Source organism: Osmerus eperlanus, chromosome 26 (assembly GCF_963692335.1).
Source record: "Osmerus eperlanus chromosome 26, fOsmEpe2.1, whole genome shotgun sequence".
In the NCBI taxonomy this organism is placed as follows: Eukaryota; Metazoa; Chordata; class Actinopteri; order Osmeriformes; family Osmeridae; genus Osmerus; species Osmerus eperlanus.
The window spans coordinates 5062136-5084591 of record NC_085043.1 but is presented as its reverse complement, the minus strand read 5'-3'; the positions used below and the strand labels follow the sequence as shown (position 1 = coordinate 5084591).

At 46.2% G+C, this 22456-nt stretch overlaps 3 protein-coding genes and 1 long non-coding RNA gene across 8 annotated transcripts; 2 read left to right on the top strand and 2 right to left on the bottom strand.

Moving 5' to 3' along the window:
* The first annotated feature begins 878 nt into the window (after positions 1-878).
* LOC134012664 (uncharacterized) lies at positions 879-2382 on the top strand. Its single transcript, XR_009928628.1, has 2 exons — positions 879-1613; positions 1736-2382. It is a non-coding gene; the product is annotated as an uncharacterized LOC134012664 (long non-coding RNA).
* LOC134012661 (cytochrome P450 2J2-like) lies at positions 2354-5974 on the bottom strand. Its single transcript, XM_062452195.1, has 9 exons — positions 5761-5974; positions 5445-5604; positions 5089-5241; positions 4763-4929; positions 4493-4666; positions 4211-4352; positions 3866-4053; positions 3640-3781; positions 2354-2952 (listed from the first exon to the last, which is right to left on the bottom strand). The coding sequence occupies exons 1-9, from the start codon at positions 5950-5952 to the stop codon at positions 2762-2764; spliced, it is 1509 nt and encodes a 502-aa protein (XP_062308179.1). The 5' UTR covers positions 5953-5974; the 3' UTR covers positions 2354-2761.
* A 316-nt stretch (positions 5975-6290) lies between these two features.
* On the bottom strand, positions 6291-19302 carry tut4 (terminal uridylyl transferase 4). 3 transcript variants are annotated; one of them, XM_062452192.1, is made up of 30 exons: positions 19153-19302; positions 17812-18343; positions 17525-17679; positions 17196-17312; positions 16886-17063; positions 16331-16419; positions 16016-16067; positions 15676-15745; positions 15337-15463; positions 15115-15234; positions 14830-15006; positions 14294-14468; positions 13556-14130; positions 13228-13378; positions 12628-12714; positions 12446-12549; positions 12270-12327; positions 12040-12143; positions 11503-11592; positions 11246-11359; positions 11050-11127; positions 10565-10742; positions 10411-10458; positions 9956-10038; positions 9708-9823; positions 9443-9594; positions 8449-8546; positions 7708-8254; positions 6977-7147; positions 6291-6826 (listed from the first exon to the last, which is right to left on the bottom strand). In XM_062452192.1, the coding sequence occupies exons 2-30, from the start codon at positions 18248-18250 to the stop codon at positions 6738-6740; spliced, it is 4542 nt and encodes a 1513-aa protein (XP_062308176.1). In that variant the 5' UTR covers positions 18251-18343; positions 19153-19302; the 3' UTR covers positions 6291-6737. The 3 variants fall into 3 exon arrangements, with proteins under 3 accessions (XP_062308176.1, XP_062308177.1, XP_062308178.1); XM_062452193.1 differs by lacking the exon at positions 6291-6826 and having other exon boundaries at positions 6983-7147; positions 8117-8254; XM_062452194.1 differs by lacking the exons at positions 6291-6826; positions 6977-7147; positions 7708-8254; positions 8449-8546 and adding an exon at positions 8759-8938 and having other exon boundaries at positions 9398-9594.
* On the top strand, positions 18584-22010 carry gpx7 (glutathione peroxidase 7). 3 transcript variants are annotated; one of them, XM_062452198.1, is made up of 4 exons: positions 18584-18874; positions 19237-19301; positions 21083-21344; positions 21658-22010. In XM_062452198.1, exons 1-4 carry the CDS (start codon positions 18868-18870, stop codon positions 21819-21821), a joined length of 498 nt encoding a protein of 165 aa, XP_062308182.1. In that variant the 5' UTR covers positions 18584-18867; the 3' UTR covers positions 21822-22010. The 3 variants fall into 3 exon arrangements, with proteins under 3 accessions (XP_062308182.1, XP_062308181.1, XP_062308180.1); XM_062452197.1 differs by having other exon boundaries at positions 18587-19301; XM_062452196.1 differs by lacking the exons at positions 18584-18874; positions 19237-19301 and adding an exon at positions 19551-19911.
* Positions 22011-22456: the final 446 nt, after the last annotated feature.

Sequence of the window (22456 nt, the reverse complement as noted above, 5' to 3'; positions counted from 1 at the left end):
TGACAGACAAAATTGGCACTTTCTCATGGCTTAAGGAGTGTAATGGCAGTTTCCTCTACATGAGTATTGAGAAATACTTTCCTTAATTCAACTACATTATTGAATGACTCAATGTAAATACAAAACTCCATACCCAAACTCCAACTGCAGGCCTGAGCCTAGTCCCAGGTCTACTCACTTGGCTCAGTGTCTAGGTTTGTTTGCTCCTGGTGTATGATGTGTATGCCAAGATACATTTCCTTCAGAAGCAACTGGTCTATATCTGCAGCTTCTTTGTCTGTTTCTCACATGTATTTCTCCTCCAAAATCTCACAGTGGGCTACTTCATGGTGTCCTGTTTCAGTAACCTTAAAACTTCCTACCAGTATCTAGGAACTGCTGAATCATTTCATCCTGGTCTTTACGGTGTTCTTTGTCCATTCTGCAGAGCATCTCTAGATAGTCCAACTCGTGCCTGTCCCCCAAAAAACATACATTAGCCTACATTGCAAGTTGACTAGATTCAAGATGGCAGGGGAAGACATAAGATCTACCTCTTGTTATAACGTCCCGCCTTCCTCCATTGACTAACCAGTTTCACCATAATGTTTTGCGGAACTATTTTTGTGTTGGCAGAGTAGCTAATTATGAAATAATCAAAATAATCTGTTATCGCTTTGTTAACTAATAAACGGCCCTTGTAGAACTGTAACAGCTTGTTACATTCAAGGTCTCGCGTTATTGCAGAATCAGAGGGCTCTCAAGTTTTGTCAAAAGTTTGGCGTGAGATTTTCATACCTATCAAAGTTTTGGTGATGTTTTCTGTTTGGCTTTTTCTGTATAACTCGAGACAACTATCATCCCAGTATGCCTGCTCCTCGTCCATTAATTGTAGGGGGGTGGGGGTGGTAGTATTGCATGCCGCACCATGACCATGTGAATGCTGCCAATGCCATGTGCTGTTGTAAACAATGCAACTAGTGGAGGCGGGCAAGGTGTTCAGTGTTGCCAGATTGGAAATGGCGAAAGTACGGAAAAGTATCGTACCAAAGGCTCAAAATGATCGTATTTAGAGGATAATTATCGTGCATCTGCCAACACTGAGAAGGCGGTCGACCAATGACAGTTCTCTCTACAGTCAGAGTTCGCGCAAGAAGGTGGAACGTAAGAGAGATACCCTTTTCAAAGCTTGTAATAACTAGTTTGTGAAAGAAACAGATATATCCGACGAAGCAAAATCCCGGGCGATTTTGGAATCCCTGCCGGACGCATTTTTTAGGTCTCGAAAAGAGGATCAAATGTCCGGGTAAAAGAGGACGTCTGGTCACCCTTGCAATACTCTACTACACACAAGGAAGTAGGGTTTACAGCCACTACACACAAGGAAGTAGGGTTTACAGCCTAGCCGAGTTTCAATTCTGCAAAACTGAATCCAAAACAGAACAATAACTTTACTGTGAATAGAAACGCCCAATACATAGGCTACTACTGCAACTACACTCCACACATTATTGGCATTGATTGGAAATCTAGTGTGAAGATCACTTAGGATAACTGTGAGATGGCTGAAACAGAGTACCGACGGCAGACAACCAAGTCCTATGCAGACGCCCTACAAACACGTTTTAACAGAGGTATGGCGATTATTTTATATCGACTCGAGTAACCTTTCATTGTATTTGGCTGTATTTGGTACAATGACCATAGAAGAAAAAAAAATCATAATTATGGCGTAAATTAAATGTGTCATTTACAGCTCCTGCAAAAACTACAGCAGGCCTCCTTGCCCAGAATGATCAACAGACCAAGCTTAGGAACCGCCTCTTTGCCCTCATGAAGCAGCATCCTGAGGGGTTAACTCTGCCTCAGGTGAGACTGGGTTGCCCTGACCTTGTCAACCCTTTGGTCCTGAATTCCTACCCCTCCACCAGACAGCTTCTGGGCTCTTTAACTGATGTGGTGAGACTACAAGGCATTGGTGTCCAGACACTCGTCCTCCCAGCCTCTAGACAAAACACAGACGGAAAGGAGACATAGTCTCCACAGAAGCTGCAGTTGTGCAAAATGGGACCAGACACAATTCAGAAATATTGAAAACTATATATTGAAATATATTGAAAACTACGCATAATCTCCCTTAACTCAGGCTCATTGCAAACAGGGACCAAGGGGACACAACACGATCCTGTTTTTAATCTATTTTTATTTATCATGGAAAGCTGTTTTATGAAAACACATTTGACATTATAATTCAAATAATAGAAAGGACATTATGTTTTTGTTTTTTAATCATTTGTATTTACATTTGATAGCGAAGCATAATGCTTACAATATTTTGGGATTGTTATGCAAAAACCTGTTTGTCTCAAGGGGCACTTCAGGGATTAAAATCTTTTGTCATGGTGTCAGGTTCCAAGGTGGTAATCTTTTATTTAGTATTGCACTATAATACACAGTGCACCTCAGTGGCACTAAACACATTTAACCCAGTCATCTTTCCCATAGAATACCACTGGCTGAAAGGTCATCACACCCACTTTAATCAAAACATCAAAAATGCCATGTCATTCTAAAACACCTTGGTTGTAAGGAGTGCAACGTGGAGGACAGCGTGGCAAAATAAAACAATAGCTACAGATAGAGTATCATGACAAACTGTGAGGAATTATATTTATTGTACATTAGTCCTGGTACACGTACAAAACAACATTAACAAAGAAATCTCAAGAAGCACACCGACATATCATTAACCCCGATCACAACACCGTGTTGACACATTCCTTCAGTGTGTGATGGCTCGGCTGTGGCACAGCATGGTATATGGGTTGGGACATCGGACCACTCCGATGGTTCCTTCTAAATCTGGAGGCGGGGTGTTAGGGGGCCAGGAGAAGCGCAGGCGCTGGAGGAGCGAGGTGAAGAACACAAAGATCTCCATCCTGGCCAACTGCTCCCCAAGACATACCCGGAGGCCTGCAGAGAAGGAGCGCAAGGTGTTGTTTATTTATTTGTTTTATTATTTATTTATTTGACCTTTATTTAACCAGGTTGGCCAGTTGTGAACAAGTTCTCATTTACAACGGCAGCCTGGCCAAGATAAAGCAAAGCAGTGCGACGTCAACAACACCAAGTTGAGAATGAAGTTAAGAGATAAATCAAAACTGTAAATAGGCCGTAGTAGGTTGTGATGATGTTCAACCAGATGTTTATTAATGCAAACTCAGATCATTAAGCCATTCCTTCCTAGTGGATCGTGGTTTTAATGAGTGAGGCAAGAGGTTACAGAAGGCCATATATGCGCTGGACTGGACATGGCACATAGACAGTGACTGTAGAACACTCCTTCTAATGGACAGCATGAGATAATCATGTTTCTATCCTTCTAAGGGCATGCATGATAACATTGTAGAGGCCTCAAGTTTTACATATCGAACTATGTGAAGTTCACCAAGCGACCTTTTGACCTTAGAAAGAGAGAAGTCCTATTTCACGGCAAACTCATCTTATCACAAGTTAAGACTAAGGAAACACTGACCCCTAAAATGGCACATACACATTACAGCCATTATTTTAAAATATATATTAACATGTATAATTTTCAGCTCTATGTAATCATCTGCACACCCATAAATAATCTTTGGCTAGAGTCTGAAGCCTCACCTAGCGAGAAGACAATGAAGGCCTCATGTTTGTAGAACTGGCCCTTCTCATCCAGAAAGTTCTCAGGGTTAAACGTGTCCGGGTATTTCCACTGGTCTTTGTCCGTCAAGATCGAAGTCAGGTTAAGAAGGATGTCCGTTCCCTGGCGGAAGAAAAATCACTTTCAACGCAGCGATGGAGAGTGGAAAGAAAACTGGAACGAATTGTGCAGCTCATCACCCCTCACTTTAGGTATGTGGTAACCTCTCAGCTGGGTGGCCTGGGTGGTCTGGTGGGGCAGCCCCATAGGAGCAATGTTGGCCATTCTCTGGACCTCGTGGATGGTAGCATAAACATAGGGAAGGTCTTCTCTGTTGTCCATGGAGGGACTGCGGTTGAAACCTAGCACGCTGATAATCTCCTCATGGCATCGCTCTGATAGCGAATTGGGGAAAAATGGAAACTATATTTTGTGAAAGCAGATTATCTGGTCATTGTTTTCCCCCAAACACACAGGACAGAATGAATCGCACAGTGTCTAAGGAGAATGACTGGGATGGACGCAACAGCCTGGACCAAGCCCTCAAAATACCTTGAATTTCGGGGTGCTCCATCATGTAGATCAATGCCCATCTGAGGGTCGTGGAGGTAGTGTCCGTCCCAGCCAAGAACAGATCAGCCACGGTTAGCACCATGTTTTCCTCAAAGAATGTTGAGTCTGGACTCATCTCCTGCTGCTCAACAGAGAAAAAGAAGAAATAACCGTGGGGAGAAATGAAGCTATGACATCACCACACATATCGACCTCATTGGAAAACAACAGTGAAAAAGATGGGTCCAGGGTTTTTTGGACACACGCGCACCGGTCACTTACTCTCTCCTGCTCCACTATGTATGCATCTATGAAGTCTCTGAGATCATTTCGGTCCAAGGTCTTGCGGTGTTCCATGACTTTGTCCCTAATGAAACCCGTCAGCTCATCAGCCTGTTTTTTGATCATCTGCTGGGGGCCTGGAAAATGTTTGATGAATGGGATCTGGTTGAAGATCTGGTGGGAAATGAAATAAGATAAGAATATCTAGAGACAGTATACTGTTATCTCCTTGTGCGTAAACAGATGTATAGAAGTGTGGTAAGCTCATACCAGGCCAACAGCAGATCCTGTCAGGTACAAGTTTGATTTGATGACATCCAGGAGGTCGTTGAAGTGCTTGTCTGTGTACTCAAAGCGATCCCCGAAGACAATGGAGCAGATAATGTTGGAGATGGCGTTCTGAAAGACTTGTTGTGGGTCAACTGGATTCTCGTTCCCTGACAAACAGCAACAGCATTGGTCTTTGACAGTGGCAGCCTATGTTTGTCAAAATAGCATGATCATCATGTGCCCTATTGTCCTGCAGTCAGGAACAAATTATGAGTCACAGCCGGGCAAGTTGAAACCCACTGCTGGAAATAGTTTGCTTTTCATACCTCCTTCTTTGTTTAGATGCTCTATGAGAAAGTGAGCTTCTTCAACGATTCGCTCCTCCAGAGATTTCTTCCCCAGACCAAAGTTCTTCAGAGTGACTGATGCAAACTTCCTCTGTTGCTTCCAGGAATGCCCATAAGTAGCCCCCACAATCCCTTGTGAGGTAGGGTTAAAGGAATGTCAGGTAACCGTAGGCCCCTTACTGACATCCATCCAGGAGGAATATACATTTATTTACAATAATTAATTAATAATAGAAAAATGGCTGAATCTTATAGGACTAATTCATGTAAATCTAATACCAGAAATCAAAATTGGCTGTTTTATGGCAATAGGAAACATTGCTGTTTTAACTGACCATTCCCATTGGTGATCCAGTCCAGAACTGGTAGAGATGGTCTTCCTGAGAATGCTGCTGCGTTATGGACCAAAGCCTCCTTGGCTATCTGCAGCTTGTTCAACACTATAGCTGGGCTCCTGCCCATGTATAAGGTGCTTATCTCTCCATAAATCCCCAACTACCAATCAAGATAATCAAGTTATATCCAAAAATGCCACAACAATGACCTCAATAAATAAGGCATCTGGGAAGGCCAACCAAAGAAGATTATTTTATTTATTACTAGACTACTTCCAATATAACTAGAGAATGTGTCAAACACTGTCAAACTCACATCCATAAATACTTTTAAGGGGTCCTTCAAAGTCTCAGGCAGATTCCCCAGAAGCAGCCATGGTTTGGGTCCAGGAGGAAATTTGTTCAGTAAAGAGAAATATCTGTGTAGCTCATAGAAGATCAGGAACACCAGACCAAACAACAGAGTGGGCCCAACAGAACTCCAGCTCAGCAGTACTCCTAACTCCATGCTGGTGCGCCGTTTGAGAAGATTGTCTAGATGCACCGTAGAATCCAGAATGTGTACAATTCCCTCCACCTAACTCAAACTGGGAGGAGCATGGAAAGTGAAAGAGCTTTCATTGTGCAGTTTGAGAAGCTTTGTTTTACAAATAAAATTCGGTGACAGGACCTTCTTTTGCAGGAAGAAAGTGCTTAGTACGTTTATATTCAATTTTGGGAAGGGAAGGCTTACTGCACGAACATAACACCATAAAAAGGTACACAAAATTCCTGTCAGCATAAACAATCCCCTTTGACATTAGAAAGGATCTATTAATTTCACACCAAAAAACAAGGAGCCACAGAAGTTGTTGCTTTTCTTTATTTTATTTTTAGGGGGTTTTCTATTTTGTCATTTTTTTTCTTCTTCTTTTGCATACTATAACTTTTTGGCACTACATAATTAGGGGTGGCATGTTAGATCGTTTTTAAAACAAATGTCTATTCAAAGCCTTCATTTTTCAGCAAGCAAAGTATGAATACAACTAATAAAAATAAAGGTATACATTTTACCTCCTTACTTTACACATAAAATAAAAACACTTTTTGGACCCCCTCAAAAATGGGGGTATTAAAATATTTGACATTTGTATCACAAATCAATGTAATTCGACAAAAAAACTAAAAACTGTACAAAAAATGAAAAACATTTCATTTTAAAAAGTCCTGTGACCAAATGATTAAAAGTTAGACAACATTGTTTTGTTACATCGGGAACCATACGTCTTAATCCATAAACAACGACGCCACAATTCATTTTTTCTGTTGAATGTAGTTCAGGTTGACGTGGTGTCTGCCATGGGGTAGCAGAGGAAAATGCTGATTTGGGTGAACCACAGAACCTAAAGAGGAAAGCGAGACAACATGGTCATACGTAACCCCAGGCTTTCACGAGAGAAATGACAATGATGATGGATCAAAAACATCGAAGTGGCACTGCAATTTACAAACGTGACAGAGAGGAGTGTTGGTGGGTATCGCTGGTCTCTCACCTTGGCCCATGAAGGGCTTGCCTGGCTGGAAGCCCCCATTGCCCTGCTGGAGGAAATTCTGGGGCATGCGATAAGGCCAGGACGGCGACAGGGAGTAGTGGGCTGTGTTGCCGTGCTCCCAGGACCGAGAGCCCTGGGTCACACCCCCGAACTGGGTCTGGTAGCCTGGCTCTGCAGAGCAAAGGAGAGAAGGACAGCTTAAATACGTGAACTACAGCAGGCTATTCTCGTCTGCAATAAATAACAGTTTTGACAATTTCACAAGTTGACGAAATGTGGTGATCCCATTTAGTGAGCAGTGCCACCGTGTACTACCAATGCTTTTAGTGCACCGATTCTCCTCGACACCAGACACAAACCGTGGGTGATTCTTACCTTGGCACATTACAAACACTGATAATGCACACACACACACACGCACACGCACACTTACTGAAAACTCCTTGAACAAGAGGAAAATGGAATCTCAAACTTGTAGACTTTCATCATCTGCTGCACTTTATGATCCATTTGTGCTTCGCCTTGGATAAAAGCGTCCGCCGAATGAATACATGGAAACGCCTACCTTTAGGAAACCACTAAAGCTCTTCTCACCCTCAAATCCACTGACTCTGGCAGTTACAAATATTTCAACGCTAGCAACATTCGACAGCTGAATCCAACCAAGCACGACAGAAAGATGGATCAAGACAAGAGAACAAGTGCCCCCCCAGTGTTCACCCAGTGAGTACCTGACTTGCCCACAGTGCCGTTGCCCACCAGCACCCCCGGCTGTGCCAGGTGGTTGTGCCAGTGCCCTTCCCGTCCCGGCCCTCCCAGGCCTAGCTGCCTCCCCGCCGGCTGGGCGAAGATAATGCTGGGATCGTTGAGATTCAAGGGGCTGCCAACCGCGCCAGAGGCCCCATTCCCGTTCCCATTCCCCGAAGCTGGCCGCAGGGGGAATTTAAGGCCGGGAGGGGAGGGGGCATTAGGGCTGGAGGTCTGGATGACGGGGCCGTGGATGGGCCAGGAGGTGGAAGGGTGTGGGACCGGGTGGTGAGGCTGGGACTGGTGGGACGGGAGTAGGCCCAGGGCGGTGAGAGCGCTGTGGGGATACTGGCTGGGGTGTGCGGGGGGGAAGCTGAAGAGGGACAGAGGGACCTGGGCGTGGGGCTGCTTGGGGGGGCCCACGGTGGAGGTCTTGCTCTGGGCGGACTGAGGGGAGCTGGAGGCCTGCGAGGAGCTCTGAGAAAACGGGGTCGACTGGGGAGAGTAGGGCGGAGTCTGGCGGCTGTCGGACTGGAAAGAGGAGAGTGTCGGAAGGAGAGAATTAGGGGGAGGAAAAAGTCAATTTATTATGCCACAAAAATGGCTCATCTTGTAATTAACTGAACTTCCAAGCATAACGGTGACTGCGGAATTAAAGATGCACAGTACCAGTGTAGTACCCTTGGTCTAGCCTGGGGACTAGGTTCGAGGATATGTGTACTCACACACTCAGAAGGCTGTCTGGTTCGCCCAGGACGGTCTGGGGTGGTCTGGGGGATGGGGATGGACTGGGAGCTCACCATGGCCCGCATCATGTGGGGAACTGTGGGAGCCAGGAAAGCAAAACTCTTGAGTCACTACTGCCCCCTACTGGACTGTGTACTGTCGAGCCAGACCGTCCCTAAAATGAGTCGTCCTACAGACGGCTGTTCCAAAAAAATGGGTTTGTTCTGAACGGGTGTGTTTGTGAGTATGCGTGTGTTTGTGTGTGTGTGATAGGGGTGTTCATGATTAATCATTAAGCGATGAATTGCCGTTAACATTTTTACCGGATAAAAATGCATTGCCCAATAACATTTGCCGTCTCCATTGTTAATCGAGAAATGGCAGTAATTGCGCCCGCGTGTTTCCGCTATATTCATCATTACCGCCACTGCTTCAGAATTGTATGAAATGTCATGAAGTTGCGACTGGACGACTGCGGAGCTGTGCGCTCTACGGAACTCAAACAAATGGTTTCCCGTTCTCTCCACTTGAGAGGATGAGCAACTGGAACCGTGAAAGGACGTCAATCACTCGCAAAGTCATGCCAACCAAATAAACAACAGCAAGAGTACAGCAAAGCACTTTCTGCTCGCTCAGTCAGGCAGTGACAAACAGGGCAGAATATAGTAGGATACTAGCTAGCACTAACTTTAGCTAGCTACAGTATCACTAATAATAGTAGCTAGCGATCACGGGCTGTTTGTTTAAATTGTTTGTGCTTTGTGAATGAATGTTTCTCGTACTTAATGTGCCTATATTGTTGTTTAAATACAACTTAAACTGAGAAAATATGTGCATTTAATATACTAGTCCTTAATGATTAATCGATTATTGATTGTTAACGTGTTCAACTGTTGGGCAAGGAAAATTCCCGGCACGCCGGCAGCCCTTTGACGGAGCTGACAGTACTCCAGGCAGTGAGCGTTTGTGTGTGTGTGGTGTGTGTGTGTTTACCCGGCCCGCCGGCAGCCCTCTGTCTGAGCTGGCGGTACTCTGGGCAGTCCCTCCGAACGTGGCCCATGTCCCCACACTGGAAGCAGCGCCTCTCTCGGGGCTCGTCGTCCTTCATCGCATCCTCCTCCTTCTCGTTCTCCTTTTTCTTCATCCTGAGACACGTTGCACGCACGCAAACACGCAGAAGTTAGCCACGGCTCATCCGCTCCGCTGACGGCACGCGTCAGGGACGCGGTTCCAAGCGTCCAATCGGAAGGATACGTACCTGCGTCTCTTGGGGCAGTCCTTCATGTAGTGGCCGATCTTGCCACAGATCCGGCAGCAGCGGTCGTTGGGCGCCAGTTCCCCGTCCGTTAGCACCTTGGAGTCGAAGAAGTAGTCCTGCAACGGAGAAGGAACCCAGGAACATGGGGTCAGACACAGGGAGAACGGCTCTAGAATTACCACCCGTTTACTCGCATGACACTAGGAGAACCGGTGTGCATGTGTGTGGGTGCATAGTGTGCAACCCACCGCCTCCATGCCGTGTTGAGGGTAGAAGGGTGTTCCGAACAACTTCCTCCCATTTATGAAGGCCTTCATGATGAAGTTGGTCACTGTGCGGGGAGACAGAGGGTGGGGGTTAAGCCACGATGACTGAAACAAACCCTTCCCTGAATGGATCCATCTAGCAATAAGGCTAAGACTGTTTGATTGTAAATAAACTTCCTTGGTTGATTCACACTCCTGCTTTTCTGGTCTTAGAGTAGATTACTCTGTCATGGGAGTCAGGTGGCTGAGCGGTTAGGGAATCGCGCTAGCAATCAGAAGGTGGCCGGTTTGATTCCCGGCCGTGCCAAATGACGTTGTGTCCTTGGGCAAGGCACTTCACCCTACTTGCCTCAGGGGAATGTCCCTGTACTTACTGTAAGTCGCTCTGGATAAGAGCGTCTGCTAAAGGACTAAATGTAAATGTCATGTTCACTTACTTTTGCGCGAAACTCCAGCACCGAGATTATGATTCAAGTCAAAGGGATCTGAAGGGACAACCACAGTGAAGCGAGGGATCCGTATTATTATTACTATTATGTTCGTTTTGAAATCGTAACGATAACGTGGGGAAAAACGTCGTTGAGTAAACACCTTCGATGGCGATGCACTTGGAGGTCCACTGCTTCTCAAAGGTGGTGAGGCGCTTCCTCTGGCGGATGCTGATCACGTGCTCCTTGAAGTCAAACTCCTCTGTGTAGAAGCGCAGCAGGCCCAGCCACAGCTCGCCCACCGACTCCCCGTTCTGACTGGGCTCCGACAGCCGCCGCCGCTACCCAGGGAGGGAGGGAGGGAGAGAGAGAGTGAGAGGAGTAAATGGGAGAGAGAGAGAGAGGTGAAGGGACGAGGGAGGAAGGGTGGAGAGAGAGTGAGAGGAGTAGAGGAGAGAGAGAGGTGAATGGACAAGTGAGGAAGGGGGGGAGGGAGGAGAGACAGAGAGGGGGAGTGAATTGAGGAGAGAGAGGGGGTTGAAGGGAGGAGAGAGTGAGAGGAGTAGAGGAGAGAGAGGCGGGTGAAGGGAGGAGAGAGAGAGAGAGAAGGGGGGGGGAGTCGCCGAGCTGGTGAGCCCAGCGACTCACCAGCTCGTCGATGTCGTTGAAGAAGAAGGCGTTCCAGCCGTCCACCATCCTCTGAGGGACGCTCTGACCGTCGAAGATCTGAGAGAGAGAGAGAGAGGGGGGGGGGCGACCAAAAACATCCATGTTGTATAGACTCGTGAGACGCTCCTAAAAGTTGAGACGGTGGGCAGGGGGGGGGTGTGGATGCGTCGTGTACCTCCTGTAGAACGGGGATGACCGGGGGGTGCCTCTGCTGCAGGAAGTAGAGCACCATGAGGATGTAGGCGTAGGACGACAGACTGCCCCTGGACGCGTCGCCAATGTCGCAGCGCTGCGCGGGGGGGGGGGACGGGGGGGGGACGCACCCGGGGAGGGGGGGTTAGACGGTGTGAGGAGACACCACGTCGGATTGGTTCCTCAAAAAACGAGGGGCCCCGCCCGGTCGGGGTGTGAAAAACGCTTCGCCGCCCCTACCTTGGCGAAGACTTTCATGGTGTAGCCCAGGTACTGCACGCGGGGGTCGATAGCGGCGTAGGTCGCTAGCATCCTGGTGTTGTGCTGAGCCTAGAGGGGGGGGGGGGGGGGGGAGGAGCTTGTCAAGAGTGTGATGTGCCGGAGCTAGCTACAGAGGAAGCCGGTGTCCAGGTGAAAGAATGCTCTAGTCTAGACATACAAGCTTGCTTATGGAGCCTTTACATGTTAGGCTTACGTACGGACCCTTTACATGTTAGGCTTACTTACATGCCTGGCTTACTTACAGACGCTTTACATGTAAGGCTTGCTTATGGATACTTTACATGTCAGCCTTATTTATGAACACTTTACACCAATTTGCACCATCATCATGTATTACAACTACTCGGCATGCCAACTAGGACAGCTGTTTATCAACTTGAATAATTATCCTGTTTCTTTATATAATTGATTTTGTGACAGTTAACAGTGCATTTCTCCTTCTGGGCATCAATAAAGTTAAACTCTACTCAGAGACAGTCTACAGAGGTTCCTTACCAGGGTGTTGTAAAGGCTGATGTCTCCCTCCAGGCCACTTTGCCTGTGTTCAAACTTCACAATAGGCACTTTAGCTGTTGTGATAGGCAGGATGTTCCGAAGTCCTGGGACAGGCGAAAAAAGCATGAGCAGGAGTGAGTGGCACGAAAAAAGTTTGGATTAAACCGTGCTTTTTGGCGGAGATATGAAGGTAGCATCGCAGACGTGACTGATCCAGAGTTGTCGCTTACCCGTGTGTTTTTTTAGCACCTTGGCGAGTCCTTCGATGATCTCTTTGCAGTTTAGCAACTGTTGGGTACAGGGAACGGACATGAGATTCTGGAAAAAGCGGGAGGTAGCAGAAAGACCCCCCCCCCCCCCCCAAGATCCATGATGATTCATGTGATGTTGAACACACACTTCATACCTCTGCTGTGTCGTGGCCCTCCAGGGTCATGCAGATGTCGAGGTCGCTGTCGCGGAAGCCAAAGCCGTTCTTGGACGAGCCGAACAAACACAGCTGGGCTTTGTCTGGGAGGGACGAGAGCATTTTCTGTCAACTCGACGCGGAACCAGCGCGGAACCTAAACGCCACGAAGGGCCACCTACCGTTGTACTCCTTACGTATGAACCTCTCCAGACTGACCAGGATCTGCTCTCTCTTCTGCTGCTCTCCGAGAGAAGGGGACAGCTCATCTACAAGCACAACGGATCAAAGACAAACATGGCGTTAGGTCAAGTCTCACTTGCTTTTTTCCATCTACGGATGTCAATTTTTAAAGCCATTTAACCAACAAAATGTTGAAAAGCAATTTAGTCATATTTGCACAAAAAAACGTAATATCCTGATAGCAACCATTAAATCGAAAGGCTTGACAGTCAAATTAAATAAAACCAATATCTATGGGCGTTGCAGAACTGTAATAAACACAACCAATTATTAAGGTCAGACCGGCACTAATGATTGGACAGCATTCAGTTTGAATGCAACGATTGGACGAGCTACTCGTCTGTCTACCTACCTACCTCCGGACAGTAGTCAGGCATGTGTGTGGCTTTTAAGGGAGGGGGTGGGATATTTAGGTTTGAATCCTTTTGAACTCTAGCTAAAATTGCAAAGTCCACAAATGTTGCCTATCCTGCCTTTACGAAAACGTATAATCATGTTACAAATGTGATCGTGGTGTTGCGCTTTAGGGGGGGACTAACGGTAGCAGAGTCGGCAGAGGCCATCGAGGATGTCGCGGAAGCGATCGCTCATGGGGGGCAGGGGCTTCAGTTCGATCTTCTTGAAGTCCTCAGGACACTCGTCCTTCAGGTGGCCGTCTCGTTTGCAAATGCTGCACACGACAGTGGGAGGCTGAGGGGAAACGGAGGCGTGCTCGTGATTCAACCACCTTGAAAGACAACCGCAACTGTGCAGTAGCTTCGTTCTTTGTTTCTACTTTTACTTTCATACGACTATATTTTCTTCTATTTGTTGGGGGGAGGGGGGGGGGGGAGAGAGGAGTGTAAATCATGTGGGAGTATGCTTTACCTTTCCCCCTGTGAAAATCATTTGGTCAAAGATATAGTGCAGATCCTCCGGAGCAACAGGGGTCAGCATGTCCCGTCGCATCTCCTCCTCCTCATCGCTGTCAGACAGGCCGTTGGGAGCGGAGGGTGGGCAGGCACCGGGAGAGGAAACCCTAAGGACGGCATGGGCCTCCTGGGCATCGCGGTCGGCAGGGGCCCCTCCCGCGGAGCTGCCGCCCTCGCTGATGGCCAGGTCCCGGACACTGCGGGCCAACTCCCTTGCTTCCGTCCCCGGACACGGATCCGAACCGCCGTCTTCCTCGCTTTCGCCCTCCTCGTTCGCGTCCGGGCTCTCGGCGTTGGCGGCGTGTTTTCCGTCGCTCTCTCTGGCTTCCGTCGACGGCACTTCCTTCCCCTCGCCTTCGCACTTGTTCGGGTGGAGTCTGGAAGTCTTCCTGGCACTGCGGCACCCCCCGGTGGCCCTGCCCTGCGGACAGGCGAAGTATTTGTATGCGGTGCGGAAGCGCTCTTGGATGTACTCGAAGACCATCTGACTGTTCAGACTTCGGGCGACGTTCCTTTTCAGGGCAAATGGATCTGGAGAGAGAAAAGAAGAAGAGAAAAAAAATGGATCGGTGACATCGATAGAACTCAGCCGGAATGTCAAGGCGAAGCTGGACGTGTATCCCCCTCCCGGAGAAGGTTTAAAAGGATCAGACAGTTTGCGACGTGGTCCCCCCCCCCCCCCCCCCCCCCTCACCTTCGATGGCGAGCCGGCGGCGGGGCCAGTTCTTCCCCTCCCTGGAGAGGAGCTCTCGGAGGCGGATGCTGATGATGTGCTCCTCCAGGGCGAACTCCAGCGTGTAGAAGCGAAGCATCTCGAGCCACAACTGGCCCAGAGACACGCCCTTCCCGAGGTCGAGGGTCAGACGAGTCTGGGGGGGGGGGGGGGGGGAGACAGCATAAGAGCAGACCGTGTCAAGACCAGAGAGAGCTCCATTAAAATGTGGTTTTTTTTTGAAGGAGGGTTATTTGACCCAAGCTGTTTGCTGAGTTGGTGTTCCTGTAAATCGGTGGTCGTCAGGGACCCCCTGCCCTGCATGTTTTAGATGTGTCCCAGGTCCAACACACCTGATTCAAATGAATGGGTCATTATCAGGCTTCTAACAACTTATTCATTTGTATCAGGTGTGTTGAAAGAAGGAAACATCTAAAACATGCAGGACGGACGGACCCCTAAGGACCAGGGTTGAGAGCGACAGCTATAAATGGATTCGATTTAGCATTGAGGGTTACCATTCCCTCTGTGTGCCCAGCATGAGGTTTGGGCTCTGGCTTCGCCTTCGCCTCGCCCCTGCCGTCACCTCGTCCCTCGTTGGCGCTGGGCTGTCTGTGCGCCCATCCCACGAATATGTCCATCTCCACTCCAGTCAGATGATACTCATCCACGGTCTTCAAGTCGAAGCCTTCAATCTTAACGACCACAACAAAAAGTTAGGTGGCTCCTCCTTTTGTTCGGTTCAATCAACTACCGCAAAAAGGCGGCCCACTTTGGCACTGGTTAGTACCGGTGTAGCTTACCCAGTAACCCAGGTAAACTGGGAGGATAGGTGTTCTCCTCTGCTGGAGGAAGAAGATGACCATGAGGGAGAAGGAGTAGGACGGTATCCCTCCTTCCGCTTGGCAGTCAATGTGGCACAACTACAGAAGAAGAACGGATTTTTATGACATGCTGTCAGGGGGACTCCTGGTCTAGACCAAGATGCAACAAGGGATCTCCACTCATTTCTCCTCCAGCCTCACCCTTGCCCAGTAGCGGAAGGCCAGGACCAGGGGAATGAGTCTCGGTTCCAGTTTCGCCAGTGCAGCTAGGTGGTTGGTGGTGAGGCAGGCAACGTCGTTCCCGGCACTCACCTTGCACATAAGCCCGCTGGATAAGACAGAGGACAAGACCACTTAGAAGATGACCCTGAACAGTGGGATACTTTGTATCAAAACGAAAAATCAAGCTTAATGAGAGCTGGGTCGTACTGGAAGCTCAGCTGGGTCTCTGGGTTTTAGAAAGACAGATGGTGTGTGCTTGGCATCCCGGAATTATGTTGTCGAAAAAAAAGTTGGACACGTGCTGTCAGGATAACTTACCTATTGATATCTCTGCAGAATATCACAGGAACTTTGGCGTGAAAGTCAGACTCAACCTCAGAAAGTTGAGCTGTAAAAACATAAAACCAAACAAGAAAATATTCTCGTTAGTGTCGTTTATGGTATACACTCCTCATAAGTGTTTATGGTCTGCGCTGTATATTTGTGAAATTATGTTTTACAAGTGGATAAAGTGTCAAACAGGTTAACATTAACACTCTGGTTTAAACAATGAATGTAGCTCTACAGAGTGGGGCTTAAAGAGCTCATTGAGTCTCACTATAGTCCTCATGCTAATGTTACAGCCTCAACAAAGGATGCCACTCAAGGTCCAACTAACCACTGTTCTTCAGGATTTCCAGTACTTGTATCAATACATCTGGCTGTGTCATCTAAGGAAACAGAGAGAGCAGAGGGCATTTAAAAGACATAACTGCTGATATTGTTGTTACTTCTTTTAATGTCCAATTTCAACCTATCCTGACCAGTGCTTCTCGCTATCATTTTTATAATTTCACTCCCAAAACCAGTTGCGACCTATTCAAGGTCATCGCTGTGTAGAACAATAGGTGATAAGGACAAGCTTATCCTCCGCCGTCTTCCTCGCGTTGTTACACGGCTGTTACAAGGCCCAGAGAAAGTGGGAGACACTTACGGTGGGGGGGTAGGTGACGTCAATGTTGATGTCACTCGTTTTGAAGGCAAATCGGGTAAGGCAGGAGCCATAGAGACGGAGGGAGCAGGCTGGGAAGGAAGACATAAGCGCATTAACGTCACAGCGCCACACACGTCGTACTTCTCGTTACCGCTAAACTAGGCTGACGAGGTATGGGATAATGTGAAGATTCTAGGTCTACACACACGAAACCATTCAAATTCTACAACGTTCTATATTTACATATCTAAACACGCCGTCACACCAAAGACTATATGCATATGTATTATGCAGCGTCAACCTGATGTTTCGTAGGCTACTCTCGTTGGACAGTGAATGGCCGACAACAGACCCCTTTTTCGCTAATTGTCAAAATGAGAAAAACAACATTACCCTGCATACCACAAAAAACAAAGGATTTATAAACGCTGAACGTTTTGAACTAGGTGTATATCTACACATTTAAGTCATAACTTTTGAAATATTTACATTTTTGTGCAATGACTGACGGTGGTCTAGAGGTCCATGACAGACCGCCTTTACACTAACAGTTACCTGCTAGGTGTAGCTTGATGGTCTCTTCCATCCTGGTGACCACAGCTTGACGGACCTCGAAGTCCTCTTCGGAGATGCCATGCTGGCTGGCGGTTTCCAAGATGGCAGCATCCACCGCTCTCAGCTGGGCAGAGGAAGGTGGAGGCAGTGCACGCAACTCATTCTCCTCCTGCTTCTCCTAAAACAGCAGAGCGATACGACAGCACATTCCCTCTTAAACAAGGGTTTGAGAATCTTACCGGTTATGGAATTGTACACCTGAGTGAGACGAAAATAAGTCGAAGAAATGCAACGAAACGTTCCGTAATACCATAATGTTCCTCTTGTGTCTCTTCTCCTTTATGTGTTTGTGGGCCCCTTGTATGTTCTCAATGTGCACTGAACACAGTTTGCATACGTATTGGAAGTTAGGGTACTCAGGAGACTGCTGTGAAGAACAAAATGAGAAAAATAAGCCAATCAGGACCGAGGAGCTGTTGATAACGTCCAACCCTAAACTTTGGATAGGCAAATGAGAAGACAACATAAGCTCCATTACGGCCCTCCCAAACGATCTCCTCCCTCGCTTGTGCTTGGAAGCACAAGCGACTAGAACTACGCAGTTACGTGTAGCTTGACATGGGAACGCCCAATCCTTACCTTCACCAGTCTGTGAATGTAGTCCCTGTACAGGCGCTCCTCTGCCTGTTTGAGGCCAAGCTGTTGGTCAGTAATCCCAGCGCTGCCCTCCATCCCTGATCCAGCCGCCCTGCCCTCCTGGACAGGCAAGCCCACAAGCACTCCAGCATTCTCGCCTGCAAACAACCGAATATATATACAGGCCGACATTCCAATAAGATACAGCCTCAGAGTGAATCGTTGTAAAATGACAAGTGGGCAGCACAAAAGCTCAAATCGACTGTCACATTATAAGTCTAAAGACACACCGATTGGCTTCTCTTTCACTTGGGCTGCCTTTGATGGCTTGGTCTCCTCGGCGGGGCCTTCCTCTATAGCTTTAGGCACCACAGTAGGTCCACTGTCTGGGGCCGGCAAAGCCCTGGAGTGAGGAACCTGCCCTGCCAGTTGCTGCCCTCCCGCTTTCCCTTTCCCCCTCTCTCCAGAGCTGGTTCTCCCAGTCAGTCTGCGGGGCTTCCCTCGTCCCTGGTCCTGGGGGCCGTCTATGGGGGCCTTCCCGAGCCCATGACTGCCCGCTTCTTTATGACCATCCTTTGCGATGACGTTTGCTTTGCTTTGGCTGGCTGTCCTGGTGCCCTCTTTCTGAGCTGGAACCTCTTTCAGGGACTTGGTGGATGGAGCTTTGACTCCTCTTGCCTCGTTGCGCGAGGTCTTAACTGATTTCAGTGGGCTTTTGGACTCTTCCATGCCTCCCTGCCTCCCTCTCTTTATGCCCCAGAATGAAGAAATGCCTCAGATGATAGTGTGACCCGGTTGGTAGAGATCAAGATAAATGAAAACCTGCAAAGGGGAAATTTGACATTGTTGGTCATTATCATGACTGGCTACATGAATAAAAAAAGTTTACCTTGCCGGATCAGGATCCCACAAGCTGATGGGAAATACTAATTTGCAAATGTAATGCCAACAACAGTTCATACAAACCTTTTCATACATACTTTAAACCACACCAATTCCGAAACTGATGGAAATGAAACTAATAGCCTACGGTTCGAAAAGGAAGGCATGCCCATCCCACAAAACCGGCTGGATAGAATTTCCCGAGCACGAACTATTGACTGACTTTCAGCTGAAGTTGTTGATGTATGGAACGAGGCTCGCAATTACAACTACAACATATTGCAGATACAAAACTATTAACAAACTAGCCACTTAGATCGAAGTTACATACTTAGTTATATACGACTTCAGTACGAGTACTTGATGGCGAGCTAGAAGTTCACTCAAAACAAACAAGAACCAAACAGTGTGAGATAACAAAACACTGCATCTCATAGCACGACCTTCACACGCTTGTTGACACCATGATCGGTGTGTACTCGAAACAGTACCCGTGCAAAAGGCGATAGCACCACCACACTAGCTTGTTAAACAAATATAACATGTATCAAAGTATCGCCAGATAGTAAACTGGCTAGGCCAGTTGGATAGCATTGGTGCTAACGTAAGCTAGCTAGCAAGCTAGCGCAGCCAGCTAGTTGACTTGGAAATCATTGTTGATTTGACAGAGCAAGATATCATACATGCTCAAACGCGAAGATAATTGCCTCACAAGCAAACTGAATACAAAGAAGCATGTGTTGTCTTACTTTTGTGTGCAGACTTAGTGCTAACTATGTCACTAGTTGTTCTCCATCTTCCTTCTCAGCGCTTTGTTTTTCACATCCACACAGGCCTGACCAAAACAGCAGCCACGGACGCCATGTTACACTCGCTGCATTGTGGGAAGCTTGATGATGTGCGTTGTGCAGACTGTGGAACCCAAGGGAACCCAAGTCTGAAATGTTCTTCTACCACAAGAGTTCTGCGAATAAGTGTCACAACTAACTTATTAATTGCACATCACAGAAAATGAATAGCCTATATGTATTTATATTCATATAGCCTATTCAATGTTGTCTTACAGAACCTGACGGCTCTTATAAAGATATAATATAATGAAGAAGATTAGCTATTTTGTGTTGCATGTGTTGGTTAATTTGCGTTCAAAGTTGTTGTTAGCATTTTTCATTCGTTTTGCTGCACACACTGATCTTGAGTGTAGTTAGGATGGAGTTATGTAACTCCGCCCTCCCAACGAAACTTTTCTTGGTCCAGTCATTGGATTCCGTGACCAGACAAATCCCATTCTACTGTTGCAGTTTAGTCCACAGTTTGTTCACTCTTTAATCTGATACATTAAACATAGACATAGTAGTAAGCATAGTCTTGTAAAAATGCTTTTCGGAGCGCTAACATTATGTATGTGTTTCTGCAATCTTATCGATGGTAAACAAAGAGATTTTTACACTTTCAAGGTAGTTAATAGCAGAGGAAGATTAGTGTCTCTGGACAAATACAGGGGTTCGGTAAGTCAAGCTCACACAGAAAATTTACCTGGATCTAAACCCTGCTGCGTTACTGCACAATTTTCAATGTGCATGCATTATTTTTATGGATTTCATAACCATCTTTTGTCATGGTAAATTATCTTGCATTTTTCTGAAGTTAGTCTAACCCATTCATTGTAGCCATCATCAGTCTACGTGGCAACCCCCGAGCGCAAGTACAGTCAGCTTTAAATCAGGAAAATCACGAAGCACATAGAACATTATCAGTTCAATGATTGTACTTTAGCCCCAATTTACGAATAGTAGCTAACACAAATTTTAAATGTAGCCTGTGCGTTTCTAAGACTAGCCTGTTTGATTGTTGACGATTCAGTGAAGAAAAACGTCGGGGTCATTATGCGATTAGAATTCTAGTTTCCAATTGAAGTGGTGCTTTTTAGATTCAGCTATTTCACTGTTTTCTGTGAATGCCGTGGATCACCAATTGTGATGACTTTATGTTGACACTAGATGACAACATTAGACTACAAGAGCAACAAACGTAGGTATTTCAGCGCTAGCAAAATTAATACGTTACATAAATGTTTTGAGATCAGCACGTTTTTCCTCAAACTCTTTCAACATTTCTCCGATTGTAGCCTAATTTTGGGTGCTTGTTGGCATATTATTTATAGAAACCCTATTGATAACCTTGGAGCTGAAAGTGCCTTGTCCTTAGTACTCGCACATATCACTCTAAGCCCCATTTAAAGATGAATGCTTCTCTTGAAATTCACATGAATATTCCATTCAAATAACACATTAAATGAAGGGTATTCATCTTCAAATGTTTATTGGTGAACATGTAAAAACTTGGAGTTGTAAGTGCACCTGAGATACCATTAGAGCCTTTTTGATGTAGGGTACAGTCAGTTGGAAACCTGTCAGTCAAACCCTTCATTTCCCCCAGGCAGCAATCAATCTGCAATAAATTGTTTTAACACAACAATTTCCTTTGGCTTTTTTGCCAAGCCAGACTTTAATTGAATCCGGACCTGCATTTTTTGTCCTCGCATAGGACCAACATACCAGGCATGTTTTGGTTGTGAAAACCATATAACTATTACAACCAAAACATGCCTGGTCAATAGCCATATAACCATTATCATTATGGCGATTCTACAGTATTTTCCTTGTGTTTTCCATACAGGTGTCCCTAGTGGTGAATGTAGCCAGTGAGTGTGGTTTCACAGAGGAGCATTACAGAGACCTACAGCAGCTGCAGCGGGACTTAGGGCCGTACCACTTCAACGTGATGGCCTTCCCCTGCAACCAGTTTGGTCAGCAGGAGCCTGGTAGTGACAAGGAGATTGACAGCTTTGTGCGTCGTGTCTATGATGTCTCCTTTCCACTTTTTAGCAAAATTGCTGTGGTTGGAACCGGGGCTAACAACATCTATAAGTACCTTGCAGGTGTGTATACTGGCAACAGGTGGTGAAAAAAAGTAGCTACCAACAGTGCACTAGAGGTCTTTTAATGAATGATAGCACCAGTGCTTAAGGACTTAATTAACACCAGTGTTTGTGGTTTCTCTCTGGAATGCACATGATGTGGGTGGTTTAGATAATTGGAGTGAGGACCAACAGGTTATGTAGTGGAGAAAGCCCTTGTTAAACTGAAAGATTGCATAAACATTGTGAAATGTCACTTGTTTTTCAAACAGTATGTGTACAGCCATACTTTAGGACTTATTAGATGTTTTATTTATTTATTTTATGCTTTCAGAGGCAACTGGGAAGGAACCTGACTGGAATTTCTGGAAGTATCTCATTGATGTAAATGGAAAGGTAGTTGATGCATGGGGGCCAAGTGTTCCTGTCAAAGAAATCAGACCCAAAATCACGGAAATGATACGCCGGATCATCTTAAATAAGAAAGAAGAACTTTAACACAAGACTTAAAATGCCAAAATAGGGTTTGTGGTTTACTGTATGTAACCATCACATGTTTAGTGATAGTTTGAATGCCATCAGGCGCCACAAACACAACTATCATTTATGTGTTTTGTTGTTCTTTTTGTTGGTGAAGGTGTTTGTTTGTTATTCTTATTAAAATATGAGTGTCACCACTATCTTGAATTTACTTTGTCATGGTAAAAATGTTTATTTAATAGTTTCAGCATAATTGTGCATTAGTAACGATCAATCTTTCTCCATAAAAAAGTTCTGTTGACATGTAATGGGGAATCTTTGTCCGACTGGCATTTTAGATTACAAATTAGTCCTCTGCAATTCGTATTTGAGGGGAATGTTATGCTTGTGTGGAAATGTCCTTCATACACTGAAAATGGTCTGTGTACAACAAACTCCTCAAAGTAGAGGATTTTTTTCTTTAATATTTCCAATTGTCCAAGCAGAAGTGGTTGTGAAAGTTTTACATCTTAGCTTGTCTTTTTTGCAGTCAAGGTTCTGGAAAATAATGCTAACAGAAATTAGAGAGAAAGAACATTTATATATTTGTATGCATGTCATACAAATAGGGCAATGTGGATTCCGAATGCAATGATTGGACGGGCTAATTGCCT